Genomic DNA, 24,686 nt, shown 5'->3' with positions numbered 1-24,686 from the left:
TTTCTGTTGATCTATCATGGTTCCAATAGGTGTTTGTTTGATTTGCTGCCCCATAAAGAACTTCAATTCACCCATCATGCTCATTTCGAACTCATTTCCCATCATCTCAGCAAATTCCTTGCACATTAATTCATTGGTGGCCCCAAAGATAATGTCATTAACATACACTTGCACAATCAGAATATTCTTCCCTCTGCTCCTTAGAAATAGAGTGTTGTCCACCTTTCCTCTTACAAAGTTGCTGGCTAAGAGAAATTTTGAGAGCCTTTCATATCAAGATCTTGGAGCCTGTTTCAGTCCATAAAGAGCTTTGTCGAGTTAGAACACATAGTCAGGAAATTCTTCACTTTCAAATCCAAGGGGTTGTTTGACAAATACTTCCTCCTTCAGGTAACCATTCAAAAAGGCACTCTTTACATCCATCTGGTATAAAGTGAACTCCATGTGGGTAGCAAAAGCTATCAGCATTCTTATAGCCTCCATTCTAGCTACAGGTGCAAACGTCTCATCATAGTCAATGCCCTCCTCTTGATTGTATCCCTACACCACCAGTCTGGCCTTGTTCCTTGTGATATTTCCTTGTTCATCCAACTTGTTTCTGAACACCCATCTGGTACCTATGACAGTTCTATTCTTGGGTTTCTGTACCAAGTGCCAAACCTTGCTTCTCTTACACTAATTTAGCTCATCTTGCATGGCTATGATCCAGTCTGGAACCTTTAGAGCTTCTTTGATGGTCTTAGGTTCAACCTGTGAGAGGAATGCTGTGAGTGCACACAGATTTCTTATAGAAGACCTGGTTTGCACCCCTGCATTTGGATCAGATATGATATTCTCAAGAGGATGTGAGCTTTGATGCTTCTATGGTCTGATATGTATACCTGGAAAAGATTCACCCGAGGAGTGACCCAAAGTAGCAGGTTCAGTAGGTGTGGCTTCATTAGTCTGGTCGGCAGTTAGAGTAGTTCTTTCTTCTTCTTGTTCCTCATAATCTCTGTCACTTTCCTTGTGGTTTTTAGATCCATCTTCATCAGATTTCTTTGTATCTCCATCACCAGTGAATCCTATGTCATAATCTTCCTCATACAAATCTTTCTCAGCCAAATTGTTAGATTCATCAAAAATAACATGAATATTTTCTACCAAACACATAATTCTTTTATTAAAGAACCTTATTGGCCTTACTATGTGGAGAGTAACATAAGAAAATTCCCTCATCACTTCTGTCATCAAACTTACCTAGAGCTTCTTTCCCATTATTATGCACAAAACATTTGCACCTAAAGGCTCTCAGGTGAGTGATGTTAGGTTTTCTTCCTCGAAGTAACTCATAGAGAGTTTTATCAAGAATGGGTCTGACCATGCATCTATTTAGCAGGTAGCAAGCAGTATTGATTTTCTCAGCCCAGAATATCTTAGGAAGTCCACTGGCAATCAACATGGTCCTCCTCATGTCTTCTAAGGATCTATTCTTTCTTTCTACAACCCCATTTTGTTGTGGAGTTCTAGGTGCAGAGAAATTATGGTCAATGCCATGTGAGCCGCAGAACTCAAGGAATTTCAAATTTCAAATTCAATTCCATGGTCAGTTCTTATACTTAAAACATTACATCCTAGCTTTTATTGAATCATTCTTACAAATACACAGAATACATCAAAGGTTTCATCTTTGGATCCCAAAAACAAAGTCCATGTATACCTAGAGAAGTCATTAACAATCACAAACACATACATCTTACCACCTCTACTCCTTATTCTCATTGGTCAACATAGGTCCATGTGAAGGAGTTCCAGATATTTAGAAGTACTTACAAACTTCTTGTATTTAAAGGCTGACCTAACATGTTTCCCTCTAACACAGGCATAACATACCTTATTAGAGGTGAAACTTTAGGTAGCCCAAGGACCAAGTCCTTTGCTGCCAACTTGTTAAGTTAAGAGAGACTGGCATGTCCCAGTCTTCTATGCCATAGCAATGGATAATCTTCCACTACACTCAAGCATGTGTTCTCACTCTAGGGAAGTGACATAATCGATATCTTGTAGATATTATTATGTTTCTTACCCTTTAACACAATTTCATCAGTATCAAGCTTAGTGATAGTGCAAATTTTGTAATTGAATTTTACCTTATTTCCTTTGTCGCACATTTGCGAGATGCTAAGAAGATTGTGTTTAAGACCTACCATGTAATACACATCTTCTATAGCATGAGAGAGTGACTTGCCAACCTTTCCAATACCTATTATCTGGCCCTTTTCCTATTTTCAAATGACACACTCTCACCTTGGAAGGTTGTCAGTGAGAGAAAGTTTTTCTTTTCTCTAGTCATATGTCTTGAGCATCCACTGTCTAGATACCAGTCCTGATTATTTTCTCTCACCTTAGACTGCACCAAAATTCACAAGTTAGTTTTGGGAAGCCAAACAAGCTTGGGTCCTTTTTTTGTTGGAAAATGGATTAATCAGATCCTTTCTTACCCAGAAGGGGGGAGGATTAGAAGCTATTTTCTTGTTAACCTTAATCCACTTAGTATGGACTGGAGGATTAACCTTTGGCTCCTCTTCCTTCTTCACATTTTTAGCAATACCAAAGGTGTTTCTAAACTGAGCATGAATTATGGCAGGACATGTATCTCTAAAGTGTCCTACTCTTCCACAATGAGTGCACATGTTATTATCAGAAATTCCAACATACTTTGGGTCAAACTTAGGGACAGGTTTTCTGTAGCCAATTCCAGATTTGTTAGAGCTACAGTTTTTATTCAGCCAATTCAAGGCATCAGAATATCTATGTCATTTGCTTAGTCTAGAGAGTTCGTAATTAGCCTTTTCTAGATTTCCATGTAGGACTTTAATTCTACATTCAGCATCACAAAGATTATCATTAGCAATTTTTAATTCCTTTTCAAGTTTATCCTACAGATCACTCATTTTTTCTTTCCCATGTATATTAGGAGACTTCTCATTCTCAGAAGTAAGCTCAAGAACCTGGTTCTTAAGGTCTTTGACCTGTTTCTCTAAACTAGCTTTGTCAGATTCAAGCTCTTTGATATCAAGTTTGCCACAAGAAAGGTTTCTTATTAGCTGATTATTTCCAGTACTCATTTTATCCATTTCATTCATTAAGGTCACAATTATGACCATCAATTATTTTTTGGACATAGCATGAATATTTTCTTTCAAGTCAGATACACTTACCTGGTTTGCTTCATCTTCAGTTTTTGAATCACTCATGGCCATCATTCCTATCATTTCTTCCTCTGTTTTGGATTCTTCAATCGCCATCAAACCCACTTCGATGTTTTCATTTCCAAAGTCTGTCTCCAAAGTTTTCCATATATTATGAGCATAGATGTAAGAGGATACTCTGAGGAGAGTGTTTCTAGACATGCTTCTATAGAGCAAGTCCTTTGCTTTAACATTTTTCTAAACTAACTGACGATCTTTCTCATCATATTCCTCTTCTCTTTTGTTGCACTTGTTACCTTCACTATCTAATCAGGTTGGGAGAATTGGTCCATGACTGACAATTACCTATAGGTCAAAGTCAGTAGCCTAAAGAAATGTTTCCATACGTAGCTTGCAATCATCATAGTGGTGTTCATCAAGCAAAGTAGGTCTTCCAATGTGCATTCCAAGTTGTACTGGGGGTTTTGTTTTTACAGCTTGGTGTTCCTCAGTTACAACATAGAGACTTATAGCCTCATCCTCCTTTTCTTCCTCTTGATCAGTTCCACTCTACTCATATGCTACCAAGAATGCCTTCTTCATTGCTTTAGTGAATCCTTTGCCTAGGATTTTTCCTTTGTTGGAACCCTTTTCTCTCATTTTCTCCCGTTTCTCTTTTTCAGCTTGTTCTTTCCTCCACTCCATTTCCCACATTGGGCAGTCCTTGACCATGTGATCTAGCTTGCCACACTTGTATCACCCATCATATTTGGCTTTGTCGATCTGCTTGGGCTTACTACTGGTCTCTCTCTTGGATGCACTTTTGGAATTTATCATGAACCTCTTGAACTTGGCAAACATTGCTAGATCAAGATCATCATAGTTAGATTCATCATCCTCAGACGCTTTAAGAACGAAGTCCTTATCCTTCTTTGGTTCTTCCTTGCGCAGTTCTATCTTTCTCATTTCATGAGTTTTTAAGTTTTCAACCAACCCATCAAGTGATATTTTGTCCAATTCCTTGGCATCCTAGATTGCAGTGACTTTTGATTCCGATAAAGCTGGAAGGATTCTTAAAACTTTGCTAACCAACTCTTCTGAGGAAAATACCTTTCCAAGTGATTTCAGTTCATTGGTTTTTATAGTGAACCTAGTTATCATATCCTGGAAAGGCTTAGACTCCTTAATGGAGAAAAGCTCACAGTTTCTCATGAGTAGTTCAATTCTTAATCTCTTTAATTGGTTTGTTCCTTCATGAGCAGTTTGGATTGCATCTCATATCTGCTTCACATTAGAGCACACAAATATTCTATTGAACTCATCAGGACCAAGTCCACAAATAAGAATTTTCTTAGCCTTTGCATTCTGCTGCCACAAATAGGGGTCCTTAGAAACTGTTTCATTTTGTGCATTTTGTATAGTATGAATCAAATGACCTTGGTTCAATATGGTCCATAGTTCATAGTCTTCAGCCTTTCGGAAGTGTTCCATTCTTGTTGTAACGACCCGACCGATCGTTTCGAGAATTTGCACTTTGCTCGGTAGTTTGAGGGCATGAGTAGCTCTGTATGATGTATTATAACTTATGTGAATCGTCGGTTTTGGTTTTCAGGTTATTCAGAATTGATTTGGAAGAATGAATTTCATAATTTAAGCTTTAAGCTTTAATATTGAAGAGTTGACCAAGTTCGACTTTTGTGAATTTGACCCCAGAACAGAGTTTTGATGATTCCTTTAGGTTCGTATGGTTATTTTGAACTTGGTCATATGCCCGGATTTGCATTTGGATATTTCTAGAAGGATTCGGCGTTAATCGGCGAAAGTTGGAAATTTGAAGGCTTGGAAAGTTCATAAGATTGACTGGGAGTTGACTTTGATGATATCGGGTTCGGATTGTGGTTCCGGGAATTTTAATAGCTTCGTTATGTCATTTGGGACTTGTTTGCAAAATTTGGGTTCATTCCGGGTTGATTTGATATGCTTCGGCGCTAGTTTTGGAAGTTTAAAGTTCAAAGTCCATTCTAGTTCGAATTGAGGTGTGATTTTTCACTTCGATGTTGTTATGTGTGATTTGAGGCCTCAAGTAGGTCCGTATTATGTTATGGGACTTGTTGGCATATTTGGACAGGGTCCCGAGTGACCCGAGTGAGTTTCGGACGAGGTTCGGATCATTTTTGTTTCATGTTGCATTGATGAAGGTATGTTGGTTCTGGTGCTTCCACATCTGCGAAAGAATAGATGCAGATGTGGACAATTAGTCGCAGAAGCGAGGGAGAGCTTGGTGAGGAAAATCGCAGAAGCGGAAATTGGGGTGCATCTGCGGCCCCGCAGAAGCGGTGGTGCTGATCGCAGAAACGGAAAGAGTGCAAATGCAGACCCTTGGCTAGCACCTGCGATGGCGCAGAAGCGGAAGAAGTTCTGCAGGTGCGAGGGCTGGCTGTTGAGTGTGGATCCCCAGATGCGGGAATTGGCTCGCAAATGCGAGGCCGCAGAAGCGGCCCTTTTGTTCGCAAATGCGAGATTGCTGGGCAGACTCTATATATTTCAAGGCTTTGGCTCTTTTATGATATTTTGAGATTTGGGGCTCAGATTGAGACGATGTTTGAAGCAATTTTCATCACAAGGATTGGGGTAAGTATTCTACACTTGATTTTGATTATATTCCAAGAATCTATCTTCGTTTTTGGTAATTGGTTTATGAATGTAAAGAGAACATTTGGGGGTTTTGCCTAAAGTTTCATAATGTGAATTTTTGAGTTTTGAACATCGATTTGGAGTCGGATTTGAGTGAAACTAGTAGGGCTGGACTCGTAATTGAATGGGGTTGTCGGATTTTGTAAGTTTCATTGAGTTTTGAGGCGCGGGCCCGGGTTTTAACCTTTTGGCCGATTTTGGGCTTTTGATTAAGGATTCGACCTTTATCATTTGGAACATAGCTTTATTTGATGTATTTGAGTAGTTTTTGGCTAGTTTCGAGCCGTTCGGAGGTTGGTACGCGCGGGATGGCATTGAGGAGCATCGTTTGGCTTGTTCGAGGTAAGTAACACTTCTAAACTTGGTGCTGAGAGTATAAAACCCCGAATTTCGTGTTATATGTGTTGTTGTTGAGGTGACGCACATGCTAGGTGACGAGCATGTGGGCGTGCACCATGTGAATCGTATCTCCATTATTTCTGTGGTACTGTGTAGTTACCTGAGCTTATCTGTAACCATGAAATCTCTACGTTCTAGAGCTATTGAGATGTGATCCATGTTAGAAATCATATCTAGGCTACATGCTTATTCTGTTGGGACCCACTATGGTCATTACTGATATTGAGTTATTTGCTTACATTGTAATTTCATACTCAGTCATGTTCATTCATTTCATATCATATCTCAGTCTCTGTTGCTATATATTGACACATCATATCATCATTTTTGGGCTAGTTTCATGGCATTATGGGCCCGAGAGACTAGAGAGATTGATGACAGGGTGAGGCCGAGGGCCTGATTGTGAGGTTATTGATACTATGGCACGTGAGTTGTCCATGCAGCACGCGAGTTGTCTGTGTGGATCCAGATATTGATACTATAATACGTGAGTTATCCATGCAGCACGTGAGTTGTCTATGCGGTTTATAGCGCTTGGGCTGAAGGAGTCCCTCTGGAGTCTGCACACACCCCCAGTGAGCACAATTGATTATAATGAGGGATGAATCTTCCCCGGACTGGATTGGCTTTATACAGTATATATATATATATATATATATATATATATATATATATATATATATATACTTGGGATGGATCTTCTCAGGGCTGAATTGGCCATATACAGTATTGAGTGACTGAGCGTGTCGAGTGATTGAGCGTGATGAGTGGAATATGTGAGACAATGAGATTTAGTACTCTGAGAGTGTGAGTACATGAGTTCATCACTGAGATATATTGCATTGACATGCATACTTGAGATACATGCATAGAGATGCCTTTCTTTTTGCCACTCCGATTTTTAGTGTCATTCATGATTTCACCTGCATATTGACAGCATAGAGATGTATCCTCATGCCATTTGATAATGAAACATCTTATCTGTTGCTGAAAAGTTTTTGGAAAAATCACGATTTTCAAATTTACTCATATATTTGGTGATTTCGGTTTTCACTGATCTATGTGAAAAACAGGCCTATTTTTCTGGGACTGTTAACGAGCTGAGTATTTTATCTCTGAGTTACTTCTTTTATTACTTCCATTATATTGTTATGAACTGTTGTTGGCTATGGGTGTTGGACCCCGACATGTGTTCCAGCTCGTCACTACTTTCAACCTAAGGTTAGGTTTGTTCCTTATTGACTACATGGGGTCGGTTGTACTCATACTACACTTCTGCACCTTGTATGCCGATACTGGATGATGATGTTGCTGGGATCGACGGGAGCAGGATTTGAAGACGTACCTGTGTTCCGGTTGTAGTTGCCTCTTGTTCATGGTAGCCTTAGATTTATAAAAATCTATTTATGTATATTTCGAACAGATGATGTATTTATTTCATACCAGCTTTGTAAATTCTAATCTTAGAAGCTCATGATTTGTACTACAGTCCCTGGGAAATTTTTTGTATAAAAGCAGTTTTATTATCATTTCTTTTCTTAATAAATCTCATTTAAATTGGATAGTTGTTAATTGGATTACCTGACGGGTTGGGTTAGGTGCCATCATGACTAGGTGAATTTTGAGTCGTGACACTTCCTTTTCACTAACTGTAATATTTTCCATTGAAGAGGGTTGGCCTGGTAGTTGATTGTCCTTCATTAACTCTGGGTGGAGCACTCATCTTGCTTCCAAGATCTCTCTAGGTGTTAGCCGTGTAAATGAGAGAACTCGCTCTAATACCAATTGTTAGTTTGAGTGCCCGTATGGATTAGTAAAGAACTTGGTTCTTTATTGTGTTCCTTTAAGCGTAAAGTAAACAAGCAATAAAACGAACACAACGATTTTTACGTGAAAAATTACTCGACTCAAAGGTGCAAAAAATACGACCTACCACATAGGATTTTTAACTCCAGATTCACTAGAACAGTGAGCCAAAATGTATCAATTACAAGACTGTAATTAAATACTCTCCAGTACTCCTACTACTCCTATTCGATTTACAAGTTATTCTAACTTGTAAAGCAAAATACTCACTCCAACTCACTAACTGTTTATGAAACTTGATTACAACTCAATTTCCTAAAACACATTCACTAGACTGACTCAGGAAGAATACAAGGCAAGTACTCAATACAAGTAAATGACTTATCACGCTTTAGTTGATGTGTAAAGGATAGTTTAGAAGTCCAAAGGCAATCCTATTTAAACACGACTTGAGATCTTCTAGGAATCCTATTAGAAGTCAGCTTCCTCTTTGATAGGACTCCTACTATTTCAAGGATTCCACACGCTTTGGGACTTTAGTCTCTGACTAAATTATCCATATATTTGTGAGCAACGACCCTTATCACTTATAGTAGCCATCGTCCACCAAACTCGGACCTGGGTAACTTTGAGATAAAGTTACTGTCTTGTACAGACGTACATGTATTACTCAGGAGGAGCCGATTCTTTCTTCTGAGGAGCAGGTTCTTCAGAACAGTTAAGCAGCTACGTTAAAGACCTAGTTCTTTGAACATTTAGTCATACTATGTAAATTATCAAAACTTCAATATTCAACAACAAGAGCTTTATAAGGATGGAGTTAACGATATCCTCAGGAAAACTGGGAATTCTTGAGCGGTCACTCATTGAGTATCGATCAGAGTGTGATACTTAGGGTTTTGGTGTTTCTCTACTTATATAGTATGCCACAATTCCGCTGCCACTTGACTTTATTTATATTTTTTTTTTTAAGGTTAACTTTAGAGACCTCCCCTCAATTTTGGTTTTGCAACACTAGCCTTCTTTATGATTTACAATATATTGCGTTTACCTCCCGTACTTTAATTTTGTTGGTAATAATTCTTAACATATTTATTATTAATATAAAAATTATAATAAGATGAATTTACCTTTAATATATACTCTTTTATTTGGTTTAGTTTGCAATTTTCTTTTCTAAAAATTCTATTAAATAAGAACGTAATACTTGGACTAGATGTATGGCAAGAACATTTAAGAAAAGAACTCCCGAAACCTCATGGAAAATTGCTTTCGCTTTTGGAATTTCTTTATCTTTTAGGGTTATAAAAGTCTTGTAATTTACTGTTGACATGTAATGTACTCAAATGAACAATAATCAAATGGAATTTTTATTATCTATCAATTGAGCAACAAATACAATCTTTCACAGGAAAAGAAAAGAAAGATAAAATAAAGAAGAAGGTAAGACGAGAGAGAGGAGAAAGAATCAGAGAAGGAGAAGAAAAGAGGCAAGAAGAGAGAGAGGGGCAGAGAGAGAAGGGAGAAGAAGAAGCTACTGAAAAATATGTGATTACAATTCTAAATTCCCTTTTATGCAGTTTTGTAATTTATTAAAATCACGAAGGCCATTAGCAAAATGTGATTTGCTTTTTTTAACTTTTAAAAATAGTGTTCACACTGTCATTTTATTAATATCCTAATATTTAGGATTTTGATCAACTAATTATAAAACTTTATTTATTATAGTAGGAAATCTCAATAATTAGGACACTTAAATTAATTAAAATTTTCCTTTTATAATTCAAAATCTTAATATTTAGGACCAAATATAAGAACTAATTTTAACGTTAAAATACGTTTTAGAAATTCAAATGTCAAGGTTTTAATATCTCACCACTAAGCGTTAAATTAGCATTCAAGGCATTAAAGTAAAAAATGAAGAACTGCTACTACTTTTTAATTTGAAGAAAAGAACTATTATTATTGGTTCTTCCATTTATTATTTTTTTGGTCCAGTACTATTGATTATACTAAAAGTAAAGTTAGATTAGGAATTAGAGTTAAAATAAGTCAATATATGACTAATACGAACGGATTATTTTTTACTCCCTATGTCTCAAATTATTTACCGTAATTTTTAAAAATAGATGTTTTAAATTATTTATCATTTTAGAAGTTCAAGACAAAAAAAAAAAATTATTTTATCCTAAGTAGTAATTGTTCTTGAAGATGGAGATGGTACATAAAAAAAAAATCAATGAAGAGAGATTACGTTAAAGACATAAATAAGGGTAAATAGTCAAAAATCTATTCTAATTAATTTGAAATGGATGAAATATTTATTAGTAATCAAGAGCCTTTAAATAGATAGAAAGATGATTAATTATTAGTGCTATTAACCAATTAGTTCAACAACAAAAACGTAACTCCAACCAAATAAATAATTGGTCAATGTGAAATCTCATCAATTGGTGAAGGTTACAATTACAGATTATTAGTACAAAAGTTTGCACTAATCTATAAACTCACCAAGTTTACTAGCAAACTTGATTAAGTTTTGGTTGGTGGAATAGTATTTTCTAAAAGTTGAAGGCAGTAAATTTTATTAGTAATTGACATTAAAAAAACCAACAGAAAAATTTTAACTCACAATCGCAAGTCGAAAGCTATCTTTTTTTTAAATAAAAAGGACTAAAACAAAAAATATTAGATCTTTGTTTAATATTAATTACCATATATATATTGTCTTCATCCACAACTAAAAAATGTACATGAGTCTATCTATCTATCTATCTATCTATTTATCCATCTTTTTTTAATAAGAAAAATGGGCCATGTAAATTAAAATAGAGAAAATAATATTTATATAAATTTTTCTATCTATCTATCTATTTATCCATCTTTTTTTAATAAGAAAAATGGGCTATGTAAATTAAAATAGAGGAAATAATATTTATATAAATTTTTAAAAATTTAACACTCACTGATATATATATACACACGCAAAGCGCGTACCCTAAAGCTAGTCTCTCTCTCTCTCTCTCTCTCTCTCTCTCTCTCTCATATATATATATATATATATATCTATATATATATATATATATATATATATATATATATATATATAAAAGAACGAATACTACACGCTAAATGTTGAACAACTAAATATCCTTAAAATATTTATTGACTTTTATGTCCTTTGATAGTTAAGTTATCTCTTCAAAAAATAATTTCATAGTGAATAAAATTGTAATAAACTTTATGTAATATTTATTGACTTTTATGTCCTTTGATAGTTAAGTTATCTCTTCAAAAAATAATTTCATAGTGAATAAAATTGTAATAAACTTTATGTAATATTTATTGGCTTTTATGTCCTTTGATAGTTAAGTTATCTCTTCAAAAAATAATTTCATAGTGAATAAAATTGTAATAAACTTTATGTAATATAAATATATATAGACTTCTAAATTTAAAATATTTATTGACTTTTATGTTCCAATCTTTTAGCTATTTGGGATATCGTGTCCTACATATTATTCACAATTCTAAAACCAAACCAATTCTACAAGGATGAAAGCAATTTGAAGCAATTTGGACCAACTATGGAGAGTTATTTTTACTTTGAACACATACGGCTGAGAATTGTATAGGGAGTAAATTTTTCGGGTTTTAATCCTTAAAAATATATTCTAGTACTACTCCCTCTGGTCCACTTTATCTTGATATAACCTTTTCTTTTTCCAAAACTATATATAGACAGCAATTATTTATTGTTGTCCAATTGAAGTCCTTCCGTCCAATGAAATCGGCTAAGATTAAAAGAAGTTCAGAAACTTATGATGAACTACATTGAAACTATCCTAATTATAGTCAACAAGTTCGAATGAGTAACAACAATAAAATGCCTTGCCAATTTTTTTTTTCAAAAGATAATTTCGTATTGGTAAAAGTAATTAGATTTGCCACAATTTATATTGGATAAAATTATAATTATCATTTATATTTTAAACTTTAGATGAACTAATTAAATGACAAAAATATCCTAAAAATATTGACCAACTTTTATACCTTCCAAAACATAAATTAGTGTTCAAAGAGACAATTCTAAGATGAATAAAGTTAACTTTTACAGCTTGTTTGGATGGTTGTTACCTATCGTATCGTATTGTGTTGTTACTTTAAATACAATGTTTGTTTTGATTGTTACTTTAATCTTATTGTATCGTATCGTTAAATTCATCGTTATATAACAACAAAAAGTGTTATTTTATGAAACGATGAATTTGGTGTGATGGCGTTGTTTCTTTGCTTTTTTTCCTCGCTTCTTGCCCTTCTTTATTATTAAATAATCATATTTTATTCTTTATCCTACTTTTTTATATAATAATTCTACTCCGTATCCTATTTTTTCTTAGTAATGTTGTAAGTTTATTCTTCATATTGTTAGTGTGTGATATCATGAAATGACGGCAAACGATACAATCTATCCAAACATTATATTCATCAAACAATATAATACATTACAGTACATTACAATACGATATATTATGAAACGACATGTAACAACAATCCAAACAAGCTGTTAGTAGAATACATAATTAAGAATTATAGTAAAGATAGGAGTTACTAGAAAGAGGTAAAGTTAAGTAGGAAAATGAATTTAAATTGAACTTAACGATTTCACATTGGATAACAAAAAAATTCCAAAAGTATCCAAACTAATGAGGACCAGACTTTGGTTTGAGAATAGAATCGTTTCAAGAATTCTCTAAGTAGTTCTATCTTTAATACCTAAAAGTACTCGTGCATAGCATTAAAAACATGAAGGTTTTTAGCGAAATATCGTTCGCCTTTTTCACCATTTAAGAATATTATTTATATTGGATAGAATTGTAAAATCAAAAACTTTTCCTAAAATTTAGGAGTTCAAAATCAAAAAGTTATTGTTAATATATTTATGTGTTGATATCTTTTCCAAATAAAGACACAAAATATTAAGAAAATAAAAAAGACTACAAAAAAATAGGGGAAACTTTCCCTTCCAACAAGGAAACTTCATGTTTTGTGTATTATTTTTTCTTTGTCCTTGTATTTTCTTCGTACATGACCAATTTGCCTTTTTTACTTTTTGTTCATATGAACTATTTGCTGAATTTAAATCATAATTAGTATATTTTAAAAGGTTTGGTTATTAAATCTGTGTTTTCTTATTCTTTAAAATTAAGTATCGCTACAAAAATATTTACCGATGTGAGATCGTAATTGTCACGACCCAAAATTTCTTACCGACGGGATCGAGATGGCGCCTAACATTTCACTTGCTAGGCAAGCCAACGTTAGAGAATCATTAAACCAATTCCTTATTTCCATTCAGTAATTAACAATAATTAACTAAGATGAAATATAATAAGTATGAAATATCATAAAACTGTATTCATTACTACCACGTGGATCTCGAGTCACAATTCACGAGCATTCTAGAATTTACTACAAGTAATAGTCTGAAGAAATACAACTGTCTGAATGAAAGAAACAGTAGAGCAAAAAAGATAGACGGGTACTTCAAGGTCTGTGAACGCCGACATATCTACCTTGAGTCTACGGACAGTGAACCAATAGCAAAAATCTCGATCACCCCGAGCCGGTATCAAAATCTGTACAGAAAGTGCAGAGTGCAGTATCAGTACAACCGACCCCATGTACTGGTAAGTGTCGAGTCTAACCTCGACGAAGCAGTGACGAGGCTAAGGCAAGGCACCTATAAATCAACTTGTACAATTTAACAGTGTATATACACAAAAAGAAATGAAGAACTAAACAGGAAATGTCGAGAGGGGAACATACTGAGGGGAATACAAGATAAAGAACTACAACAGAATGATCACCGGAGTAGTTAATATACCATGAATCAACAGAAATAGTGAATACAGTAAGAAAAAGTGCACGGCATCACCCTTCGCGCTTTTACTCTCAATCTCACCATAAAATTAATAGAAACGGTACGGCATCACCCTCCGTGCATTAACTCTCATATCATGGCACGGCATCACCCTTCATGCATTAACACTCACAATATGGCATGTCATTACCCTTCGTGCATTAACACACTCCCTTACCATAATGCAATGCGTAAATAACAACAGGGAGATAGAATAACAAGTACAAACCTTACTTCAATATTTGTTTCCATAACATCAATCTCAACTTTGAAATAAAAACTCAATTATCACCAGAAAATCCGTAAACATGATAAGAACGATAAATTGAACAACGCTAGTATAACACATAGCAATTAGGCATAGGAATGAGACAATATAAGAAAAACTGAGAAACATGAAAAAACAGGTAAATTGACGGCGCATAAGTACTCGTCACCTCACGTATACGCCGCTCACATGAATTTCACTTAGCAAGTAATCTAAGGTTCCTAATTCTCTCAAGTCAGGGTTAGACACAACACTTACCTCGCTCCGAAGGCCCCTATTCAAAAATAACTCAATAATATCAAATATTGCTAAAGGAATCAATTATATTGCGTATGTTAAACTTTCCCAAATTTTTCTCCAAAGAGTCGAAAAATCGACCCCGAGCCCGCTTGGTCAAAATTCGAGGTTCGGACCAAAATCCTTTTACCCATTCACCCCCGAGACCGAATATGTAATTAGTTTTGGAATCCAACCTCAAATTGGGGTCTAAATCCTCGAATTTCGAAATTCCTAAGTTCTACCCAAAAATCCTAATTTCACCACAATAATTCTAGATTCTAGGTTGAAATCTTGTTATAAGTTGTAAAAGATTGAAAGAAAAGAGTTAGGAATTACATACCTATGATTTGGGGAAGATTTTGTCTTTGAAAAATCGCCTCTTAAGGTTTAGGTTTTTGAAAATATGAAGAATAAATGAAAAAGCCCCTTTTACTCAGATGCAGGTGTCGTAATTGCGACCTGAGCTTCGCAAATGCGAAGGAACAATTGCAATTACAATGCCCTTCACAATCCCTCTGCCTTCGCAAATGCGAGGAAAGTGTCGCATTTGCGACCACTGAACCTCGCAAATGCGAGTAGATGTTCGCATTTGCGAACCTGCCCTTCCTAGACTCCCTTCGCAATTGCGAAGGTAACCTCGCAAATGCGAGAACTGCTGGCCCTGGCTTCTGATCGCAATTGCGATGAAAGCCTCGCAATTGCGGACCCTGTTATATTCGCATTTGGGATGCCTGATCTCGCAAGAGGCCTGCAACAGGTTCAGTTATACCAGAAAAATTTTCTAAGTTCAAAACATCCCGTGGCCTATCCAAAACTCACCCGATCCCTCAGGACTCCAAACCAAACATGCACACAAGTCTAAAAACATCATATGAACTTGCTCACGCGATCAAATCGCCAAAATAACACATAGAACTACGAATTTAGCACCAAATCAAATGAAATTCTCAAGAACACTTTAAAATTCATATCTTCTCAACTGGACGTCCGAATCACGTCAAATCAACTTCGTTTCTCACCAAATTTCACTGACAAGTTTTAAATATCATAATGAACCTGTACCGGGCTCCGGAACCAAAATACAGACCTGATACTAACAATGCCAAATATCAATCAATTTTTAAAAATAAATAATTTTCAGACTTTTAATTTTCATCAAAAATTCATAACTCAAGCTAGGGACCTCTGAATTCAGTTCCGGGCATACGCCCAGGTCCCATAATTCGATACAGACCTACTGGGACCGTCAAAATATAGATCCAGGACTGTTTACTAAAAATATTGACCGAAATCAACTAAAATTAACTTTTAAGGCATAAATTCTTATTTTTATCAATTTTCAATATAAAAGCTTTCTGAAAACCTGCCCGGACTACACACGCAAATCAAGAAAGATAAAAATGAGATTTTAAGGCTTAAGAGCGCAGATTTGAATTCTAAAACATAAGATGACCTTTTGGGTCATCACAGTAATTAGTGTTAAAAAATAGCAATCACTAAATAGAATTTGTGACGAATTTTTATTGTTTAACTACATGATTTGCCAATCGCTAATTCATTTTCTTTTTGTAGTTGACATGTCTTGAATACATGGTACTGAGCTTTCAAAACTACTTCTTGGTCATTTTCATGCATTACTACTCCATTCTCTACGTTGTTGAAAAAAATAGGACCAATATTCTTATTTTTCAAGAGTATTTTCAAAAAATTATTTTATAACTTAAATATATCATTTAATAATATTACATATTTTAAAAAAGATTATATACATTAATATAAGGTACACGCGCATCGTGTATATCCTATGACTGGTATGTATACTATACTAGTCTTAGTATACGCACTCTGCGTGTGTGCCTATAGTAATATTATACAAGTTTAAAAGAAGTTACATTGTTAATTTTTAATAATTTATTTAATTAAAGGAAAAAGTGTAAGTTATCAAAAAATTAATAAGTGATTATATAAAGTTTAAAACTGACTATCGTTGATTTCCTATTTATAACATATAACTTAATACATTATAGTTAAATATTTTCAAATCACAAAAGAAAAGAAAGAGAAAGCATACATGAAAGAGTTGATGGATATATGTGGCTAGAGAGGAGCACTTTTTATAAATCAGAAATGACGACGGTGTTTAGATACTTTCAAGCGTGGTAAATCCTCTTTTAATCTAAATTTTCAAAATGGCATAATTTTTTTCTAAAAGATTGGATGAAAAATAAGAAAAGGAAAATGACTTTAACCTAAATTTTGAAAGAAGGTATTCGATAAGAAAAGGAAACCAGAATATTAGACACAAATCTTAACTAACATAATCTTTTATTCTTTAAAAAAATTGAATTAGATGGTCAATAAGAAAAAAAGACTTAAATGGAAAACAATTTTTCCAAAGCAACATAAAAGCATCAAAAACAAAAATAACAACAAACTAAAACAAGAAAATAGAAGCCCTTTACGGTGGCTACCTGGTGTTATTTCTACACAAGAAAAGACTACCAAAGCTTGCAATATTATTCTGTAACGACAAAGGAGCAAATTCATATCTCGTCAAGCTAGGTGCCAAAGATCAACAAGGCTTTTTATATTATTTAGTAAAACAATATAGAAGGAATATAATTAAGATTATATAATACTATAAATAAGGAAGAATTTATGTAAGTAAAATCTTGTGTATATATAGTTCAAATACAAAGAAAATTTTATTAAAACAAAGACTCCTAAATCGAAAAGGCGTTCAAGTGCTCGTTCACCTAATATATTCTTTATAAAAACTTGATTTGTCAAAATTTTATTAATTTAAACAAAACCCTCCTAAACCTAAAGGCTTATAAAGTGGGCGAAACTACTGTGAACTGAATAGTGTAGGAATTTTAGTATGGTAAGGAATTTAAAAGTCTAAGTCCTAAAAATTAGGAAAATAATTAAATGACTATTTTTAACTATAGAAAAATTTATCAAATGACAATTTTGTCTAGTGTGAACTCTATGTTTAGAAGAGTAAAAAGGACGAACGATATTTCTCTAAGGAAGCACGAAAACCCTTAACGAAATATCGTTGACCTTTTTTACCCTTTTTAAATAGATTTTATACTAGACAAAACAGTCATTAACTATTTTCCTAAGAATTAGGATTTTAAAATTAATTAAAGTTTGCCTTGCCTTTTAAATCTAAATAACTACATACTTAGGTTAGAAAAATACATCTATAAAAACCTAACAATGAACGTAAAGTTTACCCACAATTCTACTACGTTCAAATTATCAATTGTCTTGCTTTATCGACTTTAATTTGATTCTGGAAGGTTTGATACTCATATCTTAGCTAAATTATGATATTTGACGCTTATATCAATCTGAAATTTTGTTTTGTATGTCTATTTTCTTGACTGTATTTTCTTATATGAAGTTTTTGTTTAAATGCTTCCGGGAATTAACTTTGAACTATGTGGGGTATTAAGAGAAAGAAAGTGTTCTTCAAGGAAATACATATATTTATCCGGCGAACTCTAATTAGCAGAGTAGTAGCTATAAGTATTTCTAGCAGATTTTGATATTTGACGCTTCTAACATTTTGAAATTTTGCTTCGTATGTCTTATTTCTTGACTTTATTTTCTTTATGTAAATATTTTGTTTCATGCTTGGCAGCTTGGGGAATTAATTTTGAACTATATGTGGTGTTAAGAGAAAAAATTAGTCCTATTCTTTAAGGATGTAAGTATATTTATCCAGCGAACTCTAATTAGCAAATTAGAAGCTATAAGTATTTTTACCAGAATAGAAGTTATAATGAGTGCGGATTATTAAATTTCCTCGGTTGAAAATCAAATTTCTGCTCTATAAGGTTTTATGCATATTAAACCTTGAGTTTTGGGAAAAAATATTTTTTTTTTCCCACTTGTGAATTATTGCCGTTCACTTTTAATTCAGAAATAAAAATGTAATTGGTGTTGCTTTAATGTTAGGGATATGCACTGTTCTGCATAGATCTTGAAAATTTCTATATTCATCGATTATATTTATTTAATTTTCAATATATTCTAAGAAGAAATTATTTAGAAGCTTTATGAGATTGCATGTATTGTATGTATGAGTTATATCGTTACACGACTTTGTGTTTGCTTATTTCGTTTATGGCATGATAAATTGTGTCTTCTATTTGTTTTTGAACCTGACCTCAATTTTACAAAATAATATCTTCAAGTATCTATGTTTTTATGTTGTCCTCTCTGTTTTTATGTTGGTCTTAATGCTATTACAGTTTTGGTGGACGCATACAGTTGAATTTGATTGTTATATTTTTTTTCAACTGGAGAAATTATAATTGTCACAAAATAAGTATTAGAAGTATTTTTTTAATAGTTGTGAGGAAAAAATTCTTATTTGAACCAAACTATTAATGATTATCTCCAATGGGCATTGAATTAAAAAAGGTCCCTTTGAGAGAAAGTGAAGGACAAAACTAGAGAGTTTTATGCCCCTAGAATAATATTACGTTGTTTTTTATATTAGGTAGATCTATGATTTAAATTTTATGTGTTCAATTTTCAAGGTTATTAGCATTATATTAAACCCATTCTTTTTTCAAGTTATGGATTTATATTTAAAAAAACTACTGTATTATTTATTTTCTTCAAGATATTTCTCCATGTTGTCATATTTGTGGTATTCTTCGTATTAAAGATATTGATCTTTTCATAAAAGAAAATTACTCTTGTGACTAATGTGAATACAAGTCCGTATTGAGTCTCTTGACTGCCAAAGCAAATAAACTCATATATCAAAACTACAATAAGGCATGCATTCATGGATTTATTGTAGTTAGATTCCTCCTTTTATTGAGTTTGGTAAAATGTTCAACGTTCATCATTTCCAGAAAGTATATGTTTTTAATCTTTATTTTTTAATGCAAACACATTTAAATATTATTTACGTAATTTTCAAAAATATTTATATTCATTGATTTGGTGTACATACGCGCAGTGTCGGCCCAAGGGTAAGGCCGCTAAAGCAACTGCTTTGGGCCTCATAATTTTTGGGGGCCCAAATATTTTTAATAGGTTATATATTAATTTATTTTTAGAAGAACATTTAGTGCTTTAAATGAGAAAGTATAAATTTTCATAGTAAAAAAGTAGGATTAAATTGTTGATCATAAATTGAGAAAAAATATTTTTTTTGGGAATCACTCTCTACACCATAAATTGAGAAAGAATTCGATTATTAATTCATAACTCAAAAAAGGTTAAAATTTTAATACAGTCCCACAACCACAACGTGTATATCTCAAGAGAAATTAAATGGATTAGATAAAATTATTAATAACTTGGCATATGAAAAACTAGTAATACATAATTTAAATGAAACTATATATGAATTTTTTTTTTTTATATAAAAAAGGATCTCTCACTGAATTTTTGCTTTAGGCCTCCATATTTATTGAGCCGGCTCTGCACGCGCATACCTTAAAACTAGTATCAAAACACAGCCTTGTATCTATGTATCGGTAAAATCACATCGGTGAAATGAGATCCAAATTTGGAAGTGCGTGCTTATCTATTAGTCCAGTTCACTCAGTTGTGTAATGGCTTCCTGAGAATTGTTGGTTGCTCAATGTAGCTTATTTATCAAAATTAGTCTCGCGTGTAAACTTTCTGATCAACCATGTTAGATGTTATTAGGAGATCTTGAAGAAACAACGATGTCGACTTCAGATACAGAGCTAGAAGAACAACTTGCGGAAGCTGGGAATAAGCTTCTTCAACCTCTTTCTTCACTTGACCAACTCATCATCTTGCTTGACGTAAGCCCTTTTTAAATTTTTTTAGGTAATTGTGGTTACTATGCTTGGCTAATCTTAAAATACTTTTTTGGGTTTTTCTGCTTTAAGCAAGTAGAATCTTCCCTGTCAAAGGTGGACCAATCAGCGACTATATCAATGCATGTTGCACTTTCTCCATTGATGAAGGCTTTGGTTGCAAATGACCTCCTGAGGCATTCTGATCTTGATGTGAAGGTCGCAGTTGCTTCTTGTATAAGTGAGATAACTAGAATTACTGCGCCCGACGCTCCATATAATGATGACAAAATGAAGGTATGTGAAGTTTGCTTTCTCATACTACTTCTTTCTTATATATTAGCCCTTGATCAATAACATTCCATATATTTGGTGGATACAGGATGTCTTTCAATTAATTGTATCATCCTTTGAGAATTTACATGACCAGTCCAGCAGATCATATAATAAGAGGGTGTTGATCCTTGAGACAGTGGCCAAGGTCAGGTTATGTGTTGTCATGTTGGATCTAGAATGTGATAAGCTCATTACTGAGATGTTTCAGCACTTCCTTAAAGCTATAAGGTATTGCCATATATCTTAATCGTTCAACAAAAATTTTGTTTGTGTAATGTTTGGTTATTGATTCATGGTATGATGTGCTGCTGCTCCTTCATTCATTGCCTTCCACTTTCAGAGAGGATCACCCAGAGAATATCTTCTCATCCATGGAAAATATCATGACTCTTGTGCTGGAAGAAAGTGAAGAGTTACCCGTTGAGTTGCTCAGCCCTCTATTGGCTAGTGTTAAAAAGGACAATGATGTATGTCGAGGTCGAAGAGATGATATATTTTTATGTTATACTTGAGTTCTCTGTAGTCTCGTGACAATGCTAAATTTAATAAGTTTCTTTCAGGAGGTGACACCAATTGCTAAGAGGTTGGGGGAGAAAGTATTTGCAAACTGTGCAGAGAAGCTTAAGCCTTACTTGATGCAAGCAGTAGAATCATTGCACATCTCTTTGGATGAGTACGACAGTAAAACTGTTACTTTAGTGTGTGAAAGGGACTCTTCAACTTCGTGGGCACAAATCTACCTCATATGTTTGGAGTTACTATGAAAGGATTGAAGAAGGTGATGATGGATGGTGGAAAGTAAGATGTAGTCATTGTCGTCTTGTTCTTCATTACAATGCGCGACGTATTGGCACTAAATGCTTAATGAAATATGTTGAGCGTTGTTTGGAGCGCAATTCGATGGAACCTATACGAATTGAGTAGTTATTTTCTTGTTAACTTTTACATAAACTATTAGTAGTATGTTTGGACTTGTTAATCAAGGTGTAATTACTACTATTTTGTGTTTTTGTGTAATGTGTTTGGATAACTGTTGTTTAAGTATTAAAACTGTTTTCTATAGTGTTTGTTGTTTGAAAAACTGTTGAATACTCTTGTTCTTCTTGCCAGTTCTCATTATTGTATCTGTCCAGTAAATGATTTTGTATTAAAAAGGTATTGAACATGAGTAGGATAGGAGGAGTTAGTACAGTGGCACAACTTGTTGCTGAGCTTATCCTATGGTTGTGGTTGTTTGTTGTTCCACTCCATTTTGACCTCGTGTTATGTCTAAAGAACTAAAACAATAAGAAAATCTTTCAATTGCGACCTTCTGAAGAAGTTTTGCCATTTTGAATATTTTTCGTTTGTCAAACCAAAGGGTGAAAATAATAATTTTGATCTAGATTGAGTTATTTTATTGGGTAAATCGATAACCGAACAGATAACGGTTGATAACCGATTAACCGATAATTTTTCTTATAGGTTCGATTATCGATTTTGCATATTTATAAACCGATAACCGAATAGACCGATACCCACCCCTAGCTCCAGCATGGGCTTTGATGAACGAATCTGCAAGCATTTCAAAAGAATCGACTGAATGCTCAGGTAAGAGAGAATACTATATGAGAGCCCCCTTCGTGAGGGTTTCGCCAAACTTCTTTAACAAACCCTACTTGATCTCATGTTGAGCCAAGTTGTTTCCCTTTAGAGTTGTGGTGTAGTTCGTGATGTTCTCCTATCGGTCCGACGTCCCATCATATTTCGGAATATCCAGCATCTTAAATCTCTTCGGGATTAACTCCGGTGTCGCGCTCGGCTTAAACGACAAATGCGTATACTTCCTCGAATCTGGTCCTTTTAATACTGGCGGCACGCCTGGGATCTGATACATTCGAGCATGAAACTCCTTTGCTTTCTGGTTCATTCGTTCATTCATTTCTCTTGTGAATCTCATGAGCTCGATTTTGAAAGGATCATTCAAATCGTTGTTCCCAGATCCTTTACCGATCCCTCCGTCTTCGTCAAATTCGACTTCATCCCTCGGCGTGTTGTTATCGATTCTTTGAGCCGTCTGATTTGCGAGAATACTAGGAGGAACCGGAGCCCTTCCATTAGCGTTATTGGAAGGGCTTGATAATGCCTACTTCAATTCCGCCATCACATGATCCTGCCTCGAAAGGTTATCCATGATTGCCTTTTGTCGTTCTCTCAAGATTTTGACTGTTTCGACAACCTGCTCATCCTACGCATCATCAGGAGTCGGGCCCTGCACATGTTGAGGGTGTTGTCCTTCGCGAACCGAGGTCACTTCTTCCCCTTCATTGCGAGTTTCGCTGGCTGAATCATTGTAACACTCCGTAAATTTGGACTAGGTATGGACGTGTTAAATGAGTATTAATGTGACATCTTAGACATATGAAGTCCTATCGGGATGAGTATGGGTGAAAATAATTATTTTGAAATCAAGACGGAGAGTGAGGTGCATAAGATTCGATAAAATCGACTAAGTTTAAAACATGTCTGTCTTCTAGAAGGATTTCAAGAAACTCCGTTGGGAATTTGAGAAAACGTAAAGCACGAAAGTTGTATACCTTTGAAATATCTTTCCAATGATATATTGTGGAGCACGAAAGGATCTGTGTGCCAAAGGTTATTTGCATTTTACTGGACAATGCAGAGTATGTGCGCGCCCAGATGGTTCCGTGCGCAGCCGCGCACTTGTGGCAGTGCTATAGCCCTGCTGCGCATCTAGGTGCACGGTTGGGCTTTTAAGTGTACGGGAGTGCACCCAGGGGGTCATATTTGAAGCCCTACTTGGTCCCCCACACCCAAAACACAAAAAACTTGCTTTAGAAAGGGAAGCTCTCAAGAACCTAACTCCTCAAAGGTCCCTCCACCATCCAAGGTAAGTTCTAATAGTAATTCTGAGTTAATTTCAATTCCCCAACACCTTATTAACATGGGTAAACCCTCCAAATCATTAGATATTTGATCGAGACATCATTGTTGAGGGAAGAAACTCTAGAACTCGAATTCAAGAGGATTAAACGTCAAAAGGTAATATTTTCACCCTCTAATTGATTGTAGCATTGGATTAATGATTATAGACTCTAAGTTCATGAGATATGAGTTGATGAGTTTGATAGAAAAGCATGAACGGTTATAGATTTAGGTTGTTGGTCGTTGATTATTGATTAAGGGTGTTGTTTATCTTATGGGTGATAAAGAATGATGTTAATTATAATAATTTGAGATTTTAGAATTTATCTAGGAGCAAGAGAATGGGTTGTTGGGTGTAGAAACATCATTAATGAGGGTTATAAGGCTTTTACGCCCATAAAGTGTATGATGAAATGTCTAAGTGTATCGATCGGTATTGTATTGCTAATATGGAATTCTTTTGACTTGTATTGACATAGATTAAAGTTGAAAGGGTTGGCGAATGTTGTATTATGCTCAAGAGAAGGAAGTTAAGGTATGTGAGGCTAACTCTCTATGTTTGGTAATGTTAATGATTCTCCCTGCACTACGTTTCTTTTACGACGTTACTAATTGCCTCAGAAATATCGTTAAGCCTAGTTCCCTGAATAGTTGCAGAACTTATATTCTCTAGCTTCATAATTAGTTCATGACTTTCATTCTGAACGTTGTGAGCTCAGTGCGTAATCAATATAGACTTGTGTTTAATTCCCATGAGTCTCATTCTAGATTACCATCATGTGATAAATAGTTGAAGCATAAGTACTCATAATTAGCTCATGAATACATGTTTCAGTTCAGTTCTATTCAGCATTCAAATATCATGTAACTCAATATGGTTCATTATTTCAGTATAATGTATTACAGTACGATTCTCAATTCCTATTTTTAAATCCCTGGATGTTGAACACCTGTATTTGGACCCGAGGCCGCAGTCTTTGCTTTATGCATATTTGGGCCTGAGGCCGCAGTTTATGTTTTATGCATGTTTGGGCCTGATGCTACAGTTATGTATGCGTATACTTGGGCATGAGGCCGTAGTTATG

At 34.5% G+C, this 24,686-nt stretch overlaps 2 protein-coding genes across 2 annotated transcripts; one reads left to right on the top strand and one right to left on the bottom strand.

The window, feature by feature from the left end:
- Positions 1-675: 675 nt before the first annotated feature.
- Positions 676-1,453, bottom strand: LOC138910793 (uncharacterized). Its single transcript, XM_070202025.1, has 3 exons — positions 1,240-1,453; positions 882-1,139; positions 676-809 (listed from the first exon to the last, which is right to left on the bottom strand). The coding sequence occupies exons 1-3, from the start codon at positions 1,451-1,453 to the stop codon at positions 676-678; spliced, it is 606 nt and encodes a 201-aa protein (XP_070058126.1).
- Positions 1,454-20,631: 19,178 nt separating this feature from the next.
- On the top strand, positions 20,632-21,440 carry LOC104088239 (sister chromatid cohesion protein PDS5 homolog C-like). Its single transcript, XM_009592915.2, has 4 exons — positions 20,632-20,637; positions 20,723-20,904; positions 21,017-21,143; positions 21,237-21,440. The coding sequence occupies exons 1-4, from the start codon at positions 20,632-20,634 to the stop codon at positions 21,438-21,440; spliced, it is 519 nt and encodes a 172-aa protein (XP_009591210.2).
- Positions 21,441-24,686: the final 3,246 nt, after the last annotated feature.

This window comes from Nicotiana tomentosiformis, chromosome 1, assembly GCF_000390325.3.
Source record: "Nicotiana tomentosiformis chromosome 1, ASM39032v3, whole genome shotgun sequence".
Taxonomy (NCBI): Eukaryota; Viridiplantae; Streptophyta; class Magnoliopsida; order Solanales; family Solanaceae; genus Nicotiana; species Nicotiana tomentosiformis.
This window is presented reverse-complemented; position numbering and strand designations above follow the sequence as displayed.

Bases quoted from the DNA above. Each gene is read 5' to 3' on its own strand.
- LOC138910793 (XM_070202025.1), bottom strand. From the start codon at position 1,453: ATGAGGAGGACCATGTTGATTGCCAGTGGACTTCCTAAGATATTCTGG. The intron at 1,140-1,239 runs GTAAGTTTGATG...TGTGTTTGGTAG, and splicing joins TAATGGGAAAGAAGCTCTAG to AAAATATTCATGTTATTTTT. The intron at 810-881 runs GTATACATATCA...ATCCAAATGCAG, and splicing joins CTCGGGTGAATCTTTTCCAG to GGGTGCAAACCAGGTCTTCT.
- LOC104088239 (XM_009592915.2), top strand. The intron at 20,905-21,016 runs GTATTGCCATAT...TTCCACTTTCAG, and splicing joins CACTTCCTTAAAGCTATAAG to AGAGGATCACCCAGAGAATA. The intron at 21,144-21,236 runs GTATGTCGAGGT...AGTTTCTTTCAG, and splicing joins GTGTTAAAAAGGACAATGAT to GAGGTGACACCAATTGCTAA.